Source organism: Symphodus melops (genome assembly GCF_947650265.1).
Source record: "Symphodus melops genome assembly, chromosome: 13".
Taxonomy (NCBI): domain Eukaryota; kingdom Metazoa; phylum Chordata; class Actinopteri; order Labriformes; family Labridae; genus Symphodus; species Symphodus melops.
Genome location: NC_136703.1, coordinates 12,730,073 through 12,752,527, shown reverse-complemented (window position 1 = coordinate 12,752,527; position 22,455 = coordinate 12,730,073). Strand labels below are relative to the sequence as shown.

General features: G+C 39.5%; 1 protein-coding gene across 2 annotated transcripts; it reads right to left on the bottom strand.

The window, feature by feature from the left end:
- Positions 1–338: 338 nt before the first annotated feature.
- On the bottom strand, positions 339–9,235 carry amigo1 (adhesion molecule with Ig-like domain 1). Of its 2 annotated transcripts, XM_079359906.1 has the most exons (4): positions 9,160–9,235; positions 7,423–7,596; positions 7,077–7,180; positions 339–5,657 (listed from the first exon to the last, which is right to left on the bottom strand). In XM_079359906.1, exon 4 carries the CDS (start codon positions 5,567–5,569, stop codon positions 4,028–4,030), a length of 1,542 nt encoding a protein of 513 aa, XP_079216032.1. In that variant the 5' UTR covers positions 5,570–5,657; positions 7,077–7,180; positions 7,423–7,596; positions 9,160–9,235; the 3' UTR covers positions 339–4,027. The 2 variants fall into 2 exon arrangements, with proteins under 2 accessions (XP_079216032.1, XP_079216031.1); XM_079359905.1 differs by having other exon boundaries at positions 7,077–7,596.
- Positions 9,236–22,455: the final 13,220 nt, after the last annotated feature.

The following is a 22,455-nucleotide window of genomic DNA, read 5'->3' as shown; positions in this document are numbered from 1 at the left end:
AAGCAGCATATCAAACCTCTTTGTACCACTTCCATCGTGACATGTATGCACACATCGATTCTGTCTGTTCTATAAGAGGCACGGGGCTTTAACATTTACAGATGTTGCTTTTATCTGTGAACACAAAAAATAAAGTTATTAGCTACGTATAAAGATGATAAGTGATAAGTAATCAAAGAATACCCAGTGGTGTATCTCAATATTCCAAAACGGATGCATTATATTTTAGATTTACAATATATCTTGTTTATTTTTAAGTAAATGTCCTATGGTTTATTTATAGGCTAACAGTCTAGAAGATTTCTGTACAAAACAAAGCAGAGAATATGGAGACAGAACAAAGTGTAAATATTGATCTTTATTAAGTCAAATGATAACTTAGTATCCTAATCTTTAATGCCTACAAGGCTTCACCATTCCTGCAGTAAGATAAGCTCTTGAGCATACCATGCAAAGCCATTCCACTTTAGCTGTGAGACCATCAGATTTTATGGCAAAAACCAACCAGCTCATCTTCCGAGCTGTGGTCAATAAACTCCAAGCTTTTAATGCAGAGTAGAGCTCTCATGTGCAGAGAGCTTTTAGCCCCACCACCTCAAGGATGTTTTCCGGTAGTTTGCTACTTCATTGTGAAATAAATGGAAAAAGTTGTTTGGCAGCGAGAGACCACTACCTTCCCTGAACTGATCATTAAGATACCAGCTAATGATCCATTCATGCAAACAGCAATGGGCTGTGAACTGCACAGACCTCAAACCAAAGACAGTGTCTTAATGATGCTGCTTTAAAATGCATGATCGTGATTTAACATAAATTAAAAACCTTAAATCGACATTACTCCTGAGATTTAGTGACCCTCTGACTTGTGTTTGTTCCATTGAAATTCAGTCATGGCTTATGAGATCTCTTGAGTTTCCTTTCATTCACTGGGTATTATAAAAATGTCCTCCTGCTTTTTATAGACCGAAAATGGTTGCTTCTATTGACATAAAGTATTTATTGGAAAAGTTCCCCTTAAGACCTGACAAAGGCTGCGGCCTGATAGACCACTGTCTGTTCTCCTGACTTCTTTATGGCTTATTAAGAAAAGTCAAATACTGACTGAAAAGAAATGCCGGCTACATAATCACTGCCTATGAGAACGTTTTACACTCACTTGATTTCAAAACTGGAATTCTTCCTATGCAGTTTTGTTACAAACATTTTCAATATATATGTGTTAGTATTTTTCTAAGCTTAATATTTAGCAGATTCAGGTGTAAAATACATCCTTTAAATGAAAAAACTAAACCCAACCCCGCTTAAAAAATAAACATTTATGTCAAGACTTAAATGTCGAAACAGTTAACAGTTGCACAGAGGCAGACGAAACGTAAAATGATCAACATTACAGATTACACAATAATACAGTCAGTACACTGGTAGAACATAGCAGTACACACCTAATCAATACTGAACAGAGTCTTAATACATATGTGTATATATATATATACTTTATATATATGAGAAGGCAGATTTGCTTTGGACAGAACAATGCCTGGCTTCTCCTCTATGTCAGGACCAATAGCACTTTATTCTTCTCTGTACAGAACTAAACTTGTAAATTAAGTGGCAACCAAGTGGAGAAGATCGCCTATAAATAACAGCAGATTTACCTTTGACTGACAGTAGCTCACTTCAGCGCGAACCCATGCTCATTAATGGTCTGGCAGTTTCATGCCTGCTACTTTACACCCATAATATTTTCAGATTCTGCGACAGCATCAATAGCTTCTCATGAGGCCTTGAGTGTCCAGGTTGTGAAATCTGAGGGGTTTTTAGATTGATCTCAGAATGAAAATGCAGGAAACAGCTCATATTTCAATTCCATGGGGCAACACCTGGAGCCTGGATTCACAAAACCGACCTGTCTGGGGTTGAGCTAAATGTGGCTTAATTTAACTGCCTCCTGTTGTATTTTTTGCTGCTCTCCCTCGCTCCAGCTAGTATTCCTATGTGTGAGGAACGGGAGGATTTACACACCAACCTCTCTGACAAGTGTGACTTCCTTTTTCTCACCCACGTATTAGATGTTAAATATAACATCAAGTTTGCGTAAAACCCTCTTGCACTCCAAAATGTGATGGATATAATCTGAGCGCAATGCAGACATTAAATGTAAGTGGTGATTTTTACACAAATATCTGATAAAACTGGACAACAAAGCAGAGTTGTGCAATCAATAGTAACATGATACTTTCCAAATTCTGAAGTCTGACTTTCTAGCCGTATAAATGAGTGGGAGAGTTAATGTTTGATCAAAGCTGTGGGCGTTTCCCTCTAAAACAAATAAAAGACAATTTAAAGGGCAACACATTCATTGCCTGGCTGAATGATTGCTTTCGAACTTTATATGAGCAGGCACATAATGACTGAGAAACACAAACAAACACATCTGGACTGAATCGAGGTTGTCTGTGCACGAGGAGCCAGAGAGAATGGCTTTGTGTGGCTGTGATAACAAAGAGGGAATTAGCTTGAATCTATCAAAAGATCCACTTAGCATTTCAGTCTTTCTCGCCTTGATGTATTATTACACAAACACTGTGCAGTTTAATAAAACCTCTCCATCTTGTGTAGGGAAAGACACCCTCTTGTTTCAAACCTCATTTGTAAAATGTGCTGACAAAACAGGGGCATCTGGCATCTTTAACTCAATTTACAATTGTGATAATTAAATACAAGAAGGGGTTTCCTGTCAGAAGAATTTACCTAATCCGCCTCTTTCCAGTTTACTATACCGACTACAAGGCAAAACAAGCTACATTTCAAAACAGAGTGACCCTTGTAATCATCCAGCTAAGCACAATGCAATACAAAGTGCTTTAATCTATTATTTATGACCTAAGACTGCGCAGAGGTTTGTTGTTTAGTGTATGTACATTCAGTGGAACATGTTCGCTAAAGCTAGCAACTGTTAGCCTAGAGGTCAACCTCTTGCCAGTGATGCTAATTTAAACGAGAGGGATTTAAACTGCAGTAAGGGTCATCATGTCTATTGTTGTGAGACAAATGGTCAGTATGCAGCACATAGATAAAATATTGATAATTGGTCAAGAATACAGACGACTCTTCACTCTGAAGGCGTTCAATGTTTTTATGAGTAAGGCTCCAGACGTTTCTTTTGGGTGTTGATGTAGTTTTGCAATATGGAGGCAACTATTTAGATAAGCAATGACCAGCTTTGAACTGGTCAACTATTTTAATACATAGCCTTTTAATTTGAGAGGGAATATCTTTCTTCTATAAGGCTACACATATTACTATGAATCAGAGTAACATTGGGTCTGATTTACCACATCTGAGTGCAAGTAGATGACAGCTATGACGTAGGAGGCAGCTGACCTGCAAAGATCACTCTGGGACCTTGTATAATGCGGCCCTATGACATGATGTTTCTCTTAAGATGACTCAAGCATAATAAGGATTTCTTCACAGGGCTGTTTTTCTAAGTGTCTGTCCCTGATAGAGGAGGGGCTCTGTGTCTACGCTCTAGTGTTTACACAAGATACATTCTAATCTAGTTGTGTTGATAAATATCATTATCAACGGGCTATGGTTTCGATAAAGATTTTTTAAATCTAATTTCAACCTGTATATGATGTGTTTCATTTGTATTTCCCCACACTTAGACAGTTTGTTTCATCACTTCCTGAGTGCTGACATTCACAATATATCATCTACTTTTTACTCATAAGACTTCAGTAGTTTCCTTCTTTCCTATTCGATGCCATTCCTTCACAGTATTAATCATAAGTGCTACACATTAATATGCTGGAAAAGTCTTGCTTGTTGTCATTTTAGACAACAAGATAGTTCTTCAAATGTAATCCCTTTGAGATCCTTATTTCCACTTGCCAGCAACGAGAGATGAAAATCTGTCCTTATTTTCCCTCAACACGTTTAGTTACAGATTAGATGAACTTAAACATTGCAAACTTTGAACCGTTAACATCCAGCCGTATCTGCCGTCTTCGCTGACATCATCTCAGACCACCATGGGAGTATCAGAGAAGACTGAGCTGATGGACTCTGCTACTGACTTCTTTCTCTTCCCCTTCATGAGAGAACCAGCCTCCGCATCCAGTTCATCATCATCATCTTCGTCCGCGTTTGGGTTCAGCTTTCCATTCTGGCCCTGCAGGTCCTTGGAGTCTATGAACTCCACGTGCCGGTTTAGCTCCGCCTTGAGCACTGGGTCCTTATGGGTGGGTGTCACGCTAAGCATGGATGAGTGGATGCTGTCATCCCCTCGCATTTTACCTTTATCAGTGCAGCAGAAGCAGCGACAGGGTGTCATATAAAGGTACATGAGGACCAGTACCACACTGGCTAGGCAGCCCACTAAGGTGGTGTATCCTGTGTTAAGGGTCTCCCCACCCCCGTTCATGGTGAAATTATGAACCTTCAGGACCACATAGATGGTCTCATTAAAAGCCTCACTCATGGCAATGCAAGTGTAGGTCCCAGAGTCCTCGGCCCTCACCGGGCTGATCTGCAGACTCCCATCATCCAACACTGTGGCCGTCTGGTTGCTCCCACGAGTCACCATTACATTTCCAGGCATCATCCAGGTCTTTGACATCTTCCTGTGTTTGGTGTCACAGTTAAGGATCAGCCTTTGCTCCAGAAAAGCCTCTTCATCTTTCTCCACGAATGTGCTGCAGTTCATGCTTGCACCGCTGAGACCAAAAACACGCTCTTGGATTTTTTGTGGACTGGGCAGAATGCATGTGTAGTCATCTCTGAAGTCCATGGCGGAGTTAAGCTTTCGGATGTACCAGTGGGCCAAAAGCGTGTAGAGATCACAGTGACATAGCAATGGATTGTTGTGGAAGTAGAGGCCATTTTTAATCCAGGCAGGCAACACCTGGAGCTCATCGATGGGTAAAATCTTGATCCTGTTAGAGGACACATCCAGAAGGCTAAGTTTCTCCAGACGGGATCTTTCCTTGACCAGCTCCAGTGGGAAACGAGAGATTTGGTTCTGACTAAGGTAGAGCTTCTGAAGGTTAATCATGGTTACAAAAGCTGAGCGATCAATCTGGGAAATTTGGTTGTTGTAGAGCAAAAGGACCTCCAGGTTGACCAAAGGCTCAAAGATTAACTCATCAAGCTGCAGCAGGTTGTTTGAGGACAGATCCAAGTAGCGCAGGTACTTCACATATACAAATGCCTCTGAAGACAGAAAGGTGAGACCATTATGGCTGAGCAGAAGATTATGGAGCTTTGGGAGCCTGACAGGTGTCCACTCAGCTCTTAACCGCTGTATGTCATTGTAGCTGAGATCCAGCACAGCCGTGTAGAGTGGCAAACCAGTCGGAACGATGCTCAGGTTCATTTTGGAGCAGCTCACTATGTTCGAGGCGCAGATACAGGTTTTGTGGCAGTTCAAGGTCGACCCGGCCGCCCCTGGAAGCCAGACAATAGCCATGCAGAGGGCGAGGGAGAAGGCCCATCTCTGACGCTTACTCCAGTGATGTAATGTTTCCAACAGGCTGTCACCTGCTTTGATGAAGGGCTGCAACATGCTAGTAGTTGATCTAAATCCCAGAGAACTTTACTATGGTCCCATTCTCAGAGCAGCAGCAGGAATCCCAGGCATCGATGATAAAAGGCTGGAAAAAAAACCCACAAGTTCATTAAAGACACTTCTGAAACATGTGAAACTTTATATGGACTGATATATGTACTCGATGGATGGATCAATCAATCAATCAATCTTTATTTATATAGCGTCAGTTCATAACAGGTGTTATCTCGAGACACTTTACAAAAGCAGGTAAAGGACCTTACTCTTTGTCTGTTAACATTAACGAAAGAGCAGGTAACAAGACCATGCTCATCGTTATGTTTACAAAAAGCAGGTAAAGGTAAGGTCCTTTACCTGCTGGATGGAGAGAGAGAGAGAGAGAGAGAGAGAGAGAGAGAGAGAGAGAGAGAGAGAGAGAGAGAGAGAGAGAGAGAGAGAGATAGATAGATAGATAGATAGATAGATAGATAGATAGATAGATAGATAGATAGATAGATAGATAGATAGCATCACATTTTAAAACATGTGAACTTGAGGTCCCTCCCATGATGATCAATGTTTTATACTGAGACAACCACTAGATAACTCATGGAGCTGTTTCAAATGCTGCTCAATGTGTTTACATCAGTAATGTGTGTAAATGCTGGTATAATATGTGCCTGAATGACACATGCATTCTTCTCTTCTTTTTTTGTTAGTAAATTATACTTTTCCTGCATGTTCATAAATGGAAAAAGTAACAAACTAAAGATGTCATTTAGGTCTTAAAGGTAACAGAAGCTTTGCCCTCGGGAACAAATAAACTTTTTTTTTTATTGAATTGAAGATACATCAGTATTTTTAGTTCATAGTCTAACTTCTCTTTTTGGAATTTTAGAAATACTGAATCCTACTTCATGAGATAAGGAGTTTTGCAAGTAAAAGCTTTTCATGCAAATGAAGCATGCAGCCTCAGACTCACGTGCATACAGTGAATGTGTCTGCGCCATTCCCACTGGCTACACCGACAAGGCATCCAAAATGAAAATATTTAAGTGAGACTTCCCGAGTTCTACAACAGTGTCAACATTAAGCACTTCATGTACAGCACTACAGCTTCCTAATGCAAACATTATATTCAGTACAATCTCTCTCTGCTGCTGCTCTGCTCAATGCTCATATTCCTTTAATACAAACACACTCGATGCACACGCGTTAACCCATGTGCAGTCACACTCAAGGAACACATGCATCGATATTTTTTTCATATTTCCATTTCCTCCTCCTCTCCCTCTCTTTATTTTTTCAGATGCATTCATGTAATACAAATAATACTATGAAAGTAAGAAATGGCATATATTATGGTGTGAAAGTGTGCAAATGTTTGTGTCATACTGTTTAATGTTCCTGACTATATCTAGTGGAACTGAGCTAACGATGCATTGCACCATTCTGCCTGAAAACACGCGCACATCATGGAAACGTGAGGGGAGAGACGGGAGGAAAACCGGAGGGAGGCTCCTACCTTAGAGCGGGATGCACCGATGCTGTCTTTCATTAAGACAGATCCTCTTCTGTTTACAATGTTGCTTCACTCAGATTCTCCGTCTGAATGAGTCTGTGAGCCTGCTACCGAGGACAACAACAGAAACAGGGAGGAGGGAGGTCACTGGAGCTATCCTCACCAAATAATCCGGATCCACGCGGCATCCAGTGCAAAATTACGCAGAGGGTTACGTAAAGAGCAGACAACACATCTTTTTAAACACACAGTCGATGAGCGACTATGTTTTAACCAGCCCCTTCGCTTCAAACGGAAAATATTGCTTTGTAAACACACAAGGACACGAAGCCCCGCATCTGTCCCTCACTTCTAATTGGCGCTGTTCGAGCAGGTCCGGGTCCTATCGGCTGTCATCAGCAACCGTGGAGATAATGAGGAAAGATCGGTCTGTAGCTGACCTGCTGTTGTCTCTGTACAGTGCTTCTGCTGCTGCAGTGAATGGCGTGTATTCGGCAGTCAGTTCGTTCAAAGCCAGAAGGCGCTGTTTAGCAAAGAAAAAAAAAAGAAAAAGGCGCACCAAAGTGTCGCTGCGTAAACGCGCTACGCCAAATTCCCACGAGAGAGGAAAGACAATATAAAATGACTATCGCAGCGTTAATTTAAGATGATATCATATGGGTTAAATGAAACAACCTAATGATCAGATGTGCGCTTTAATGCTCTCATGGGAATTCAATTGTAGGCTATTAGTCTGGCTAACCCCTTGACCTTTAGCCTATAACCTTCATTACATACAGGCTACGTCAAATAATGAATAACATTATATTGTTACTCCTTATCTCAAGCACAAGCTAAATGATGATAATCACCGTAAAGGAAAGGCTATGACTTGTTTTGCATATGATTTATTTATAGCACCCTCTCCTTATGGTCTGTTATAAAGACATTAATTATATTATAATAATAATAATTTAATTATATGAATTGAATGAGCTTTATTCATTGTAGTCTATCAAATATTTGTGCAGAATATTCTTTTATGTTTATTCGGTCAAATAAGACACATCCGGACACACTTCATCACCATTTCAAATTTGACTAGACTATTTTGGCTGATTAATCATCCCTCCGCCAAGAACGTGTAATAATGGTAGGCTATTGTTGTCAGTGTATCTGTGATTGATAGTTTAGTATTTTAGCTGCAGCTAGTTTGGGGGAATTATAACAGAAACATGCACAATAAGTGGAAACAAAACAGATGGACAGCTTGGTTATTTTTGTCCAATTTTCTGGCATGTTCAGGACAAGATAAAGTGCCACAATACTTAAGGGATATTTTTTATGTAGCATAATCCAGGCTTTAAAAGCATTTCAAACGTTTTGATCTGTTTATTATACTGAGGCGATTTCAGGGACTTTTTTTTTGATTAAGTAAATTATATGATGGATGAGCTCCTTACCTGCCCATCTTTTCAACACATCTTCATCCTCATTGAACACAGTTGATGTAATTGGGACTGATACCGACTGAGTAGGGAAACCTCATAATTTTTTACTCAACTGAATCCACCCACATGCTGTGTTTTGAAATTTTTCTTCCGTGTTTTCCTCAATTCACAGATCTGCCGCAGCAAGCCTTGCTTTGGCAGCACTGCTGTGAGAGGCTTCATTGCCAATAAGCTGCTAAACCTCCTACTCAGATGCCTCCAGACGCATTTAATAAACAGAGATTATAGCAACAGGGGACACAGGATCATTTAGACATCACATGATTTATTATCTCATTATGAAATAATGAGGGTGATAAATCTGAAAACAGTCACCAAGAAATAACACATATCAGGTTATAGGTCAGATCTTTTCCTCGGGTCATTTTCTAAACGCATCTGGGTCATTTTGCTGAGATGACCCCATGTTTAGATTTACCTGACCAAGAGCAGACTTGTGTATTGGCAAAAAAAAGCAGACCTTTTGTTTTCTTAGGGTGTCATTAGAATTTTTACCAGCTTAGTGGACATTACGTTTCAGATTTTTAATGTGCCATGGATTAAACCTGTATAAGACAGCATGCATGCATGGTGAAGTAAATGCCATTTTTACAAACTCTGTTAGAGCTGGAATTGCCTTGAAAAGATGTGGCAGGTTGTGCAAACAGATGGAAGGCAGGTTGAGTTGCAGTCAGACATCCCTCGTGGTCCTCTTTAAGGAAGTTCAGAGCCAAATAAATCCCAATAAATCATGAAACAGTGGCATGAAACAGAAAAATGTGCTTAGAACTCAAACTTAGACATACAATACCAAAACCTGAGCTGAGAAACAAATCAGAAGAAAAAGGAAATTGTGTTTTGAATCCTCTGACAAGTATGGCATCAATTATGCAAATAGGCCTACACCAGCAAGAAACCTCTCACTATTAATAGATATCCAGTGAAACACGTGTAGGAAACACAGAGTGAGCGAGCATGTTGTGAAACCTCTGTCTGACCAGAGCTCTGTAGTTCTGTGACTCTTGTGAGATGGAGCTGAAAGTGATTAATGTGCTGTTCAACTCCACTTCCTGCTGCGATAGGGATAGTGTTGCCTGGCAACTGCCTGCAGCCTTTGGTTGACTGTTTTTGGCTCGGTGGCAAATCTGAGGTGGCCTTTCTTTCCTTTCTCTGTACCTGCTCAGATGGGATTTCTGGCACAAGATAAGTATATCTCTGCAAGGAAAAAAGAAGAAATTTAGAGCCTTTCCTTGAATACATAAAACCCCAGTTACCAAATATACTTTCCATATTCCATAATTCATTATTCTAAATTAAAATATTATAACGTGAAGGTTTGTCTTTCTCTACTGAGCTAACATTTTGAGGCAACCAGAATTCCCTGACTTCCACCACTGATTAATCATTAAGTGGAGACAGCATAACTACGGCTTTAGTAACTAGCACTTTCGCAGGCAGGAAGACATGACTTCGCCTGAGTTGACCTGACCACATTTCACCATTGATAACTCACGGTTCACTTTTGAAAGCTGATCACAGTGATGTAAATGATGTTTACATACAGCCAGCTCTCTCTCTGTGCTCCACCTGCTCCTCTGATGACATGGTAAACACACACTGTTATCTCTCAGCTTACTGGTTTACACAACATACATGATTGAATGTAACTAGACTCCATTTTAAACCTGCAGCTGGGTCCACAGCATGGCACAAAACAAAGTAATTGTCTCATTGTATTTGTCAACATCTTTTTAAAGCTGTAATTGCAATTTTTTCAGGGCAGACTGGGGAGGGGGGTAAGTTATCAACACCACCTTTCTTATCTATTTCTTCATGAAAAACTGTAATAAAACAGTTGCTTTGATACCCATCTACAAGATGCAGACCTTTACTCATCTCGTTCTGTGGAAACTTAGGTCTGTATGAAGTTTAATAGCTCATGCCTAACTGTTTTTTTTTTCTTTTGCTGAAAACTGTGAGTGGTGAGTGAAAATTAATTTGTAAGCCCAAAAATCGAGCTGCATCAACAAATGATGTATCACCTCTATCACTTATCACTTGCAATTTTGATCTTTTGAATATTTGAGGGTTGGATTTTAGTCAAATTTCACTTTATACAGATTAAGATTATATGCTTGTTAGGCCTGTTATTATTGAGAGGAATCCCACAGTGCATTATGGGAAAAATACTGATGTTTCAGTCCGAATCAGTAGGGGGAACTTCACCTTGGCTTAGATTAAATTGATATTTACAGAATTTCTAGAAGGAGCTGCAGACAACAGATTTAATTCAATGTCTGTGCAGAACTAATTATATTATTCCTAATTTACACACTCTAATTTACAAAAGCTTCAAAGTAATTAAACTGTAAAACAATGGATAGTTCATCATAACCAAAGAGGAGGATTCTCAGTTTCAGATCAAAAATGTCTTTCAGATGACTTCACATGGTTCATGTTTCTCACATATAGGTGTTAATTGGCTGCAGTGTAATTTTTTTTCAAACACTGTGAGTTGATCATCCAGGTAAACAGGTTGTATTGAAGACATTGTTAACAATGTATCAGTTCTAACTAAATGAGTCAAACTGAAGGATATCGGATGCAGGTAAAGGAGATGTTTCGCTCATCAAGGTTCTAGTTGCTCAGCTCACAGGATCACCTTCCTCTCATCTTGGTCAAAACAAATAAAACACAGAGATGGATACAAAGTACATAAATAATAAAGCAAAACAACCTAAATCCAACCCCCAAACCCATGACGTCAGCTAATTGGGTCCCTTTTAACTCTGCCAGTATCGTTCCATCCATTTCAACAAGGAGGTGTCATTCCCTACAGCTTTAGGTAACTCAAGTACATTGATGTAATGATTAGTGTAACAGATATGTGTGTGTAATCCTACAATGTTAAATCAGGCAAGACATCTAACCAATATAATATTATATACAAAAATAAACATTTTCTAATAAAACTAATTGTCTAAATGGTTTGCTTTCTTGTCTGTTTAGGTTTTTAATCATCCAGGTCATGTTAAATTCTAAGCTTGATCCAAAGACAACTAGACCTGGTTGGTGATCTTGAAGACATTTCACCCCTCCTCTCAAAAGCTTCTTCAGTTCTAAACTGGATGGAGCTAGAATTTAAAGCCTGTGCGTGTTTGTGCTGTTGACTGCAACTTTAAATGAGCAGTTGTCGGTGGGAAACTTATAAAGTAAGATAAGATAAGATCCTCCTATTATTCATCTCACAACTGGAGACATTGACAATTTTACAGAATTGCAGAAGAAAAATCACACAGTGCAAAATTAAATGAGATAAAAATGTAAAAATTGAAATTGAAATGACTTCCTGTCACTTTCTTTTTCATTTGCTGTATTATTAAGAAACCTTGCAACTTGAGAAATGACCATGTGATTAAAAGTCTAATATGCGCTTTCAGAGATTTCTGCAACAGAGGAGAAGAGAACACATTCTAAAATGCCTTCACAGCACAGCATCAAGCACCTTTGTCGCTGCATTTGTCTGCATATAGATAATTGTTTATGGTGATAAATCACTGTCAGATTACAGCCATTAGAAGCAGGGCCATCGTATGACATCGTTTGTTCATCCTGCTTTTGCCTTTGTCTTTTTTTCTTGGAACACCCAAGTCTACTGATGCACGATAAGCAGATTCAACTATTAGTACAAACCAATGTAACCAAAACCTTTCTCATACAAAAACAGACCTTAGTACTGATCTGACATTTTTATTAACTTTTTAAACAGAGATTAGTATTTCAAATACCTGTTTATCCAATCCTCTGGGTAAAGATGGATAAAGCTTGGATGACTTCCCAGACTAAAGCATGATTCTCTTCAAATTGATTATGTGTGAAAACAATCTGTCTTTGCAGCAAGAGCAGAGCCCTCAGCCAATAAGATAACGTCTTCTGGACAGACTCAGTGACTCACTAGCTTGAAAATATTTGGCCTCAGTATCATACATTTATGAGTCTTACCATGGGCTGCTAATTAAAGAGGACAACAGAACTTTTAGCAAACAGGACATCCTTTTAGCACTCAGCCTCGTGTGCTTAGTCCCTGCTTTAACAACCTGCTCAGGGGCCATTTTGGGAGCATGAAAGGGAAGAAACAGTAGCAGTAGCAGAAGTCAACACAAAGCTTCTTAACCAGCAGAGAGAACGAACCATCCCTCATAAAGGACTGTGTGCTGTTCACATCCTGGACCCCCTCTCGTTATCTTTGCTGAGAGCCCATCAGGCCACTATGGACGGGTTAAAGCGCTGACCTGCTGGGCTTATTTGCAGAGCAATTTTCTTTTCAGTTCTCTGTGCCTGTATCTGTAGTACATTGAGTCGGGATAAAGAGGTCTTCTCTACAGCTCTCCAGTCAAATGGCAGTAATTGTGCTCTAGGGAAGACAGAAAACAGAGGGCTCTGATGAGGCAGAGAAGACCATGCATGACTATCTCTCTATACAGGGAGATCATGCTGTCAAGTTGACAAAGAGTTTATTCATTTAAAAAAAAAACAGGGTTATTATGAACATAAGGTAATTAATTGTAATACAGTTTGTTGTGAATATGCAGCTGCATGAACACAAAAGAAAAAGGATTCTTTTTTAAAATGTGCCTTCATTCCATTTAATAGTTTGCTTTCCAAAACCTCCTCCAGCCAAATATGGAAACATTACTTTATAATGGACTGAGTGGTATCTGATACAGGAAGGAAGCTTAATCGAGGCTAAGAGGCTCTACCTCTGGATTCATAATCCAAAGGAGATTGATGTGCCTGAACATATAGACAACCTTCGAGCATCAAACACTGATGAAATGTCTTCTAAACCAGAAAGCAGGACACTACATAATGGGAGCAAGGTAAAGGCTAATGTTGGGCCTGATGGAGCATAGAAGGAAGATTCAAAGGAGCAGAATGAAGGTTGGCAGAGAGAGGGAGACTTGGAAGGAATATCTGTTTGCTTAGTTAAAGTGTCCTATTGCATTATCTGATAAGGGGTGTTTATTTACTGTATGCTTTTGTTTATACCGCCCTGAGCTGTGAATAATGGAGGACACACAGGAGGTTACTTTTCAGCAGATCAAGGAAACACATGGGACTCAGTCATCCACTTCGGAAAGTAATGAGATATTTTATTTAAGTAAAAGTAGCATTACATTGTTAAAGCATTATAACAGCAGGGATCAGGCTTTGCCCAATGCCAGCCCGATGCACCTGAGACAGTTTTGTGGATGTTTCATGGTTAATGCTAAACTTGAGCTTGAATAGCACTTTTCTAGTCTTCTGACTACTCAAAGCGCTTTTACACATGTCACACTGATAGTTGACGGAATAAAGGAGTTGGAATATCTATTGGTACTTCTTGGAGGGGAAAGATAGCGCCGTACAGAGGGCATTAAAGAAAAGACAGATGAGAGAACATTTCTGGACCACACGCTCATTCCACAGGGAGCTCAAGTCTTTCTGCCAGACTCTAGCTGTAATAAAGTACAGTTAAATATTTATTTTATGCTAAAGTTGGCTACAGTAAAATAAAAAAACAGGTATAAATCAACATGATAAGAAAAAAACTATTATAGAAACCATTTTTGTGAAAATTTTGATTATGATTTTGACCCATGTGACGTCCCATCTGTTAACATGGAGGAGGCGGAGCTAATTACCTGTACTGAGGTCAGACCCACTATGGGGAGCTCCAAATGTTTTGGCTTGATGTTTTGAAAGCTATCATGCCATCAATGGTTTCTGTGCTTATAAGACACCTCTCTTTGTATTTGCATCTGTGATTGAGTGAACTCCTCTTTGATTTATGGATATATTGATGTTTTTTACTGCCTCTAAATTTAGACATCTTCCTCGTAGAGCACTCAAACACACCTTCTTGATTCCCATCATTATCTAGTGTTGGGTCCAGCCAGGATGACAAAGCTCAGGCTGTGTACGTTTGGAGAACTAGGACAAAAGACTCTTTATCCCAGCATGCCTTGCAGGTACTCCCAGAATGCTTTGCCACACCTAACACATAGGTGTGAAGTTTTGGAGGGTTAAAACAAGCTGTGCCCCTTCTCTCTTTCTCTTTCATACGTCGTCTGGCGACGTTCGAGGATACCAACTCTGCTTCCTGTTTCGACACGCTTCTCTTTGTTTAAAAGTTTTGGCGCGCAGCTAACCCAAGGCCTTGAAGCATACCGACGTCCTGATTTCTGAGCTTAGATCATCCACTTGAACGCATCTCTAAGAAGAGCGTCTTATTTCTCAAGTAGTAAAACGGTATTGAGAGAGACTGTAAGGATTACGTCTCGTTCCGTCCTTTAAAGAAAGGACATCCACGGAGATCACCTCGCTCGACGGAGGACACCACGGCCCTTTGCTCAACCCTTGGACGCGCCGCCATCACCACATAACTGCAGAAAGGCCGTTCCAGGACCTCTTTTCTTCCTTCATCAACCGTGGACAAAACGGTTACAAGTGAGGCTTAGCTAGGTCTGGGCAGTTAGATATAGAGAGTGTGTTTAATAACTGAGTTATTATTGTGAAACGGTGATAATATTTGCTTGGTGTTTGACCACTGTGTCTTAGGTTTTACCAGAGTAAAACCTCTTTTGTTTTCTTTATTTGTGCACACATGGCAAACCCGGTTATGAACTCTCGCGTCATAACCGGGTAATAGACTCATTATCAGAAAGACTAGTGTGAACGCCGTCTGATACAAATCCGGCCACTGGCTTCTGGTAGTGAAGTAAACTATGCTCTGAGTTGTGCGTGAGCTCCAGGCTGAGATTGAGCTTTCGAGGTGCGTTATTTTCTCTCTCGCTCTCTCGCTTTACACACACACACACCTTTCGGCAGACGCACACACATAGAGATCTGTGGCTTTCCAGACGCTGCAGAAACGTAGATCAGGTAGAGACAGAGTTTGACTCCGTCTCTAGACCATAGACCTGTGTTCAGTGTCCGCCATCACGTGACCACGCGTGGTCACCGCCATTTTGATCTGTCTCCGTCCGTCTCTCTCTGTCTGTCTCTCCCTCTCTCTCTCTCGCTCACTCACTCACACAGAAACACACACACACACACACACACACATGTGCCACGCTTGTTTGTTTTTGTTTGTTACCTGTAGTTTAGTTTATAATAGTTGTTTGTTTGATTGAGTTTCATTGATTAACTTGATGTTGCTTTGTTAAATAAATTCTGTTATAATTTAAAGAGCAGTTGTTTGTGATTACTGTGTATTTGCATTGTGACTTAGGCTGGGTGAAAGGGCTTTGTGTTCGGATTTCACACCTTCAATTAAATACAGATTATTAATTATTTATGATATTGGTATGTAATTAAATAATTTGAGACTGATATTTGTAATATTTTGGTTTTTCCATGTTTACAGGGTGGTGCCCCAAGGTTTATTAAACTCAGTTTAATAATAATTATTGATTTATTTTAATAATTAAGTAAACTTAATTATTAAGTTTAATTCGACAACTAAATGTTACACCATAAAACCCCAACATAACCGTTGGTCAGGTATTCGCTCCTGAAAACCCCAACACTAGTCTGCAATCACATACAGTGGTTGTGGTGTATAAATGGAGTGGTGTATAAGTGATTGGCAAGAGTAAGAGTACAGGGTGCAGGTTTATAACTATGTGTATTGGACAGCAACAAATCACCTGATTCTGAATGTGGACAAGGCCAGATAGATGTTGATCGACTTCAGAAGGAAGAGGACAGTACCAACTCCGCTGCTACAAGGACAGATACAGGAAACTGTCATCATGATCATCTCTGTCTCTTCATACAGGAACCTGTTCTGCTCATGTAAAGTTTAGTATCCCTGCACTCAAGTTCATTTCATCAGTCTGTCTACTCATCATTATCATTATCGTCAACAGTTGTCTACACTTCTGAAGTTCACTTATTTGTCTGTTTCCTCATCATTATAGTAAAAAATTTCACCTGCACTTGAATCATTGGTATCATTGAAGTCCACTTATGTCTTGTCTATTCATCAATGGCTGAAACACCCTGTGAAAGGTACACTACTGATAATGTGTCCCATGTTTCATGATTCTTAGGAGTCTTTGACTCTATCTATCTATCTATCTATCTATCTATCTATCTATCTATCTATCTATCTATCTATCTATCTATCTATCTATCTATCTATCTATCTATCTATCTATCTATCTATCTATCTATCTATCTATCTATCTATCTATCTATCTATCTATCTATCTATCTACCTATCTAGCTATCTATCTCTAGCCAATAGGTACAGGGGTGGAACTCTGTATAAGCCTTATTTGGCTTCGTTCCCCTCCTTGCACTCCTCTGTATGTGCTAAATAAACAAATCACAAAACAAATCAAATCACAAATAGTTGACTCTGCAGGGCATTCATTCTTAATCCTGCTGAACTCTTGCCTTCACTATGCCAGCCAAAACAAAAAAAATGACTGTTTTTCTCATAGATTGCATAAGACTCACAACATGAACACACAGCACTGACTGGAAGATGAGTAAGAGGATTTCTTACACAGGGTTACAGACTTTGCTCAAAAAATAACCTTTATTCTTAATACCTATCCATCCTGAGAGTCTTTTTTTTAATCTCCCAATGCTCTAGTAATAAGACAGCCCAAAGAGCTGGAGACAGACAGACAGGTGTTCACCTTGAACTGACTCTTTATGTAATGTGAATGCTGATGCGGATGCCAGGGTTTGATGCGGAACTGAATGAGTCAGTGACTTCAGTGTTGTGGGATTTATCTATTATTCAGGCGCAGGTTTGCCATGTGTGCATATCTTCCAGCCAATACTGGGCACTCTCTTCTAATCAGAGGTGAAAGAGCATAGAGAAGCAATGAATCACTCCTACAGTGAACTCGTCAGATTCAAGAAGCGAATGTATATTTTATAGATTGGAAAGCACATCACAAGGATGCCTTCACTGCATTACATTCAATTTGAATGAAATAACTGTGCATGTACGACATCAGGAAATTTGCACTGAGGGATGAGTCTGGCATGAAGAATCTTTTGATTTACTTACATTTTTTTAGCTGCATGTCAAAAGATCAGTTGGCTAGTTCTTTATACAACGGTCTAAATGTAGCTTTTTAAGCACGACAGTAGGAAATAGTACAAAACAAGACTCTCATTAAACCTGTAACTTATTTTAGCAGAAACAAGCTTTATATCCACACAGGTTCTCTTTCCACTTTTAAGATGACATGGGAAACATGATAACAAAAAGTTACATTTAAGTCTCAAATCTAATCTTAATCTGAATTTCACTCTGTTTTGGTCCCCGCCAACTCCCGACAGAAATATATTGACATTATTAACATACTGAGAATCCTCTCAGAGACTTCCTTACTTAGCTTAACAAATCATAGCAGGATTTATTTTGCTTAGGAGTGATTTAGGAACATCATAAGAGCAACTCATGACCAAGATAGGGAGGGAAGCCTTTATCTTTGTGAGGAGGCGTCCTCCACACTGTTGCTAGGTATGACATATTTGTTCAGAAACTGTGATTGGTTGATCAATAAAGAAAAACAGTGCTCTCTTTAAGTGATACTGGGCTTAGGTGTACTGTGAAATCCATTACTACTGTGACATTGTGGAACTCTATTATTATTTATTATTACACTTTGTCTGATAAATTGTGAGAATTACTGTAAAAGTATATAGCCACAAGATGTTTGAAATCACATGTCCACTTGTGCAGCAGCCTCTTCAGATGCTGGTAGTTACACCAGCATGTGAAGAGCCTGAAACAGTAACTGGATGCATATGGGGAGGTACCCACATGTAAAGGAACTCACCATGCACCTTTTACTTTGTACTGTAATAAGTTATAGATAGATTGAAATGTCTGCTTGAATAGTTGTTGCCTGTTCATGATTCAACAACTTTCTGCATGTAGTGTTTGGAGAACATTAACACAGTTGTTATTTGGTTCGCCAACATGAACTGCTCATTTAGAATTTAATGGTTTCTCAAGTAGCCTGCATACGCAAAGTCTTTACCACTAATTCCAAGTGGCCAAAGACACATGGTAGCATGTGGCTGCAGGAGTTGGGGTTCGAACCCACCAACCATCTGGTTGAAAGACGACCAACTCTACCTACTGAGCCACAGCTGCTTTTCTCCTCCTCACTATAGGAATGGAGGCAATTTATTCAAAATATCTTCTTGGCCTTCAGGGGCAACAAGTGACTCATTTGGAACCCATCATGTGTATTATGATCATGGCTATCCAAGATTGAGGGGAGCTGTATACATTGAAAGCAAAACTAGTGTTAAAAAGCAGATTTGTTTCTGTAATAATCCTCTGCTTTGGGGCTAGTCGTGTGTGAAGCTTTAAGGGATTTAAAAGGCACTGCTTCTGTTGCCTCCGTTAATCTAGGCTGTCTGTAATGTGTGGATGCTTCATGGGAAAGAAGGCTTTAATGTAGGGTCATTATTAGAACTCCATCCTGTTTCTGCTCAATTAATCACAGAGCTCTTTAAACACTCCCACAAAAATCTTGTTTTAAATCTAGTGTTTCTTTATGTTGGAGTGTGTTTTTGTTACATTCTTGAGTTCTGTGTCTTCAGTGTTTCATGATTTAGTTTGTAGTCTTCGGTGTTTCTTTTGTTTTACTCCTGCCCCTGTGTTTCCCTCCTGTCTTGATTGTCCTTACCTGTGTCTTGGTAAGTCTTGTGTTTGATTATCCCCATATAAATAGTCTCTGTGTTCCTTCCCACGTGTTGTCAGCTCAATGTTGTTATGTTGGTGTGTGTATTTCAGATTTTGGGTCAGTGACATGTGTCAGAGTTTCCTCATGCCCTATTTCTTGACTTTGAGCTCAGCTAGTAAAGATCTGTTTGCTCTAGCCTATATGTAAATAGGAGAATAAAGCCTTTATTACCAGAACTGGAAATTTTCTTGCGCCAAGAGCATAACATCATAAAAACATGAATAACAAAGACACCGTAGGATTACATGTAAGGGGTGTCAAGTAACTACTTCAATAAATTGCAGACTGCCAAGTTCATACAGTGTCATCAAAGCCCGTTAAGCAGCTGAATACTCTAGTGGTAACAAAGGAAGTGATGCCTCTTTTGGTCTTCATCCGGGAGACATTAACAGATGAAGACCAAAAGAGGTGTTATGGGTTATGAGATGTTATGGGTCTGCTGTAGGGTATGGTTGACATAGGGCTAATGATCCAGACAAAAGCAAATAAAAAGGTTTTGGTACTTTTTAATTGGCAGGACAAATCCATGGTTTACTCCTTGCTGTACTGGGCTTTGTCAAGAACAATAAACCTGATCATTTGCTGCCAAGAGCTAAAATGAGCTTGAAGTTGTTGGTGTGAGTGGCGCACAAGCTGGAGGGCTGCTTGGCTGATCTTCTGTTTCTCACTCTTAAGCAGAAAACTGGCCTGCATTATTAACTGTACAGCAGCTGTTTGGATTTCACAACATTAACACCCCACACACACACACACACATACACACACACACACACACACACACACACACACACACACACACACACACACACACACACACACACACACACACACACACACACACACACACACACACACACACACACACACGTCTTCTTCATCAACCCCCCTGCAGGACTTAGCTCTCTGTGGCTTTAATGAGGTCAGAAGAGCATACGCAAGATCCAGACCTGGGGCGCAAAATCCATACTGTTTTCTGACTGCATTCCTGGCTCACACATTTTGCATCCCACTTTTCCCATCGAAAATATGTATTTTATAGAGAAGATACCAGCTACACTTCACTTCCCTAAGCCACAGATAGATCCTCATTGGATTTAATTACAGTGAAAAGCTCACGAACTGTACTAAAGACATGCCAAGTTGTTGCAGCGATGTTTCACTTATGCAGACCTCCGGTATTTGTAATGTTCTCATGAATATGTAAGTCATGACTATTCCTGTCACCTAATGTTCATTGGGACAGTTCAATTGAGTAATGCTTTTTCATCAGCTAGCAAACCAGAGTAAAAGTACTGAACTGTGTGAGCAACAGTTATATTTTATCTACTAACAACTCTGTTGCTGTTCTGACGAACAAAAAGGCTTACATCACTAAATATCTTTGTATTGAAAGTTTATAATATTTACAATTCAAATTAAACATGTCATGAAGCCTCAGTGATGAGTTTGTTGGATTATGTATAAAAAAATTTGTAACATGGAAGCCACCATTGTATTTTCTCTCCTGACATTAAGTTAAATTTCCTCAGCTATCTCTTTAAAATATTGTCAACATCCTGGGAACACACGATAACAAATTATTAACAGACAAAAATGAAAGTATTTTTAATGCGTGATCTTTTGAACATGTGCTTCACATTGGTAGTTCTGAGAGAAATGTCTCAATATTGAATTGATTGAGAGGACATTTTGTACAAATATTCGATATTATGAGGATGAGTTGTTAATTCAAGTAGGATGCCGAACAAATTCAGCTACACGCTCATATCAAACATTTGAGTCAAACTGCTGCATCTGCTGGTCCATTAAACATTTCATAATCCCTACCTCCACCTCTGCATGCACCTGTGTGAACCTCCATGTTCGTCACCCTCTGATGTCTGTGAGCTGAGCCTTGATGCTTGCCTGGAAGGAGAGCATCAAGATCAAAGTCCCCTTGTGAACATCAACTCTGCACATATTCTGTATGTATATCACTAAAATACTGTGAGTGAGAAGGCTGAAGAAGATTAAATCATTTTGTGAGACAACTGCTGTTAAGTTTTATGCTGGATTTTCAATTTACATTCTTCGAAACAAAAATGAAGCAACAATCCCATAAAGGAGAAGAACTACATTTGTTTTTTATGTAACTGTACCTTTTCTCTGAAGAGGGAAAGAGGGAATAATCCTCTTTAAACCCATCCCTGTACCACTAAAAGGAATATTTAAAAATGAAAGATACAGTACTTCCACTCAGAGCAGATACACTCTGAGAAGAAACTTTCCTCAAAGGCTCTGATGTATGGAGGATACTGATGTTTCAGCTAATACTGCTGAGTTCAAGCTTCCTGATGGGAGCATTGAAGGGAAAGATGGTTAAGAGTATTTTTGCAAACTAGCTGTCCATATAAAACATATTTATGACCATGTTACCTAAAACACAGACGGATGGAGACATGATGGACAAAACCCATAATTAGCACAAGCCCTCAAAACAAGAAGTGATATCTCATTGTTTCATCTGTGCCAACACTGCAGTGAAAGTGGTATTACATGTAGATTTTAATATAGACTACAATGGTTTTGCTTAGACCACATCTGATTATAGATTTTTATTTTCTCTCCAGAAGAAAAAAAACCTTTACAAACAGCCAAAAACAAATATGCTGCCACCTGTCTTGGCCAGGGCACTTCTGGTGTCTCCCTTGGAAAAGAGGTTCTTAATCTTAATAGGACCAACCAGGATAAATAAAGAAGGTGCCATGTCAGTCTGCAGAAGGCACATTTTCCTGTCAAACTTTTACTTTTAAGTACAATTCAGTGATGCCTAAACATCCTAAAGGAGAGAGATAGATATTTCTTTTTTGACAATTTTTTATTCAAGGACCTTTAACTTACTTGTTCAGAATGCTTAAGATAGTTGTAGTCTCTTTGAATATGTTCATTACACCTTTATCTCAAACATAGAGTATGTTTGTGTCAGGATTGTTTGATTGGATCAATAGCTGTTGGAAAAGCTTTTGGTGTTCTCGAGTTCCCTATTTTTCTGGTGATGTCTGTTTCTCTGAGCTGTGTGTCTATGTCCATCTGACACAGGAAGGTTGTATGTTGCCGCAGTGGCAAGCAGCAAATCGTCAGTCAACCATTTGTCACTCAAGCAAA

Coding starts and splice junctions, on each gene's coding strand:
- amigo1 (XM_079359905.1), bottom strand. CDS start 5,569: ATGTTGCAGCCCTTCATCAAAGCAGGTGACAGCCTGTTGGAAACATTA.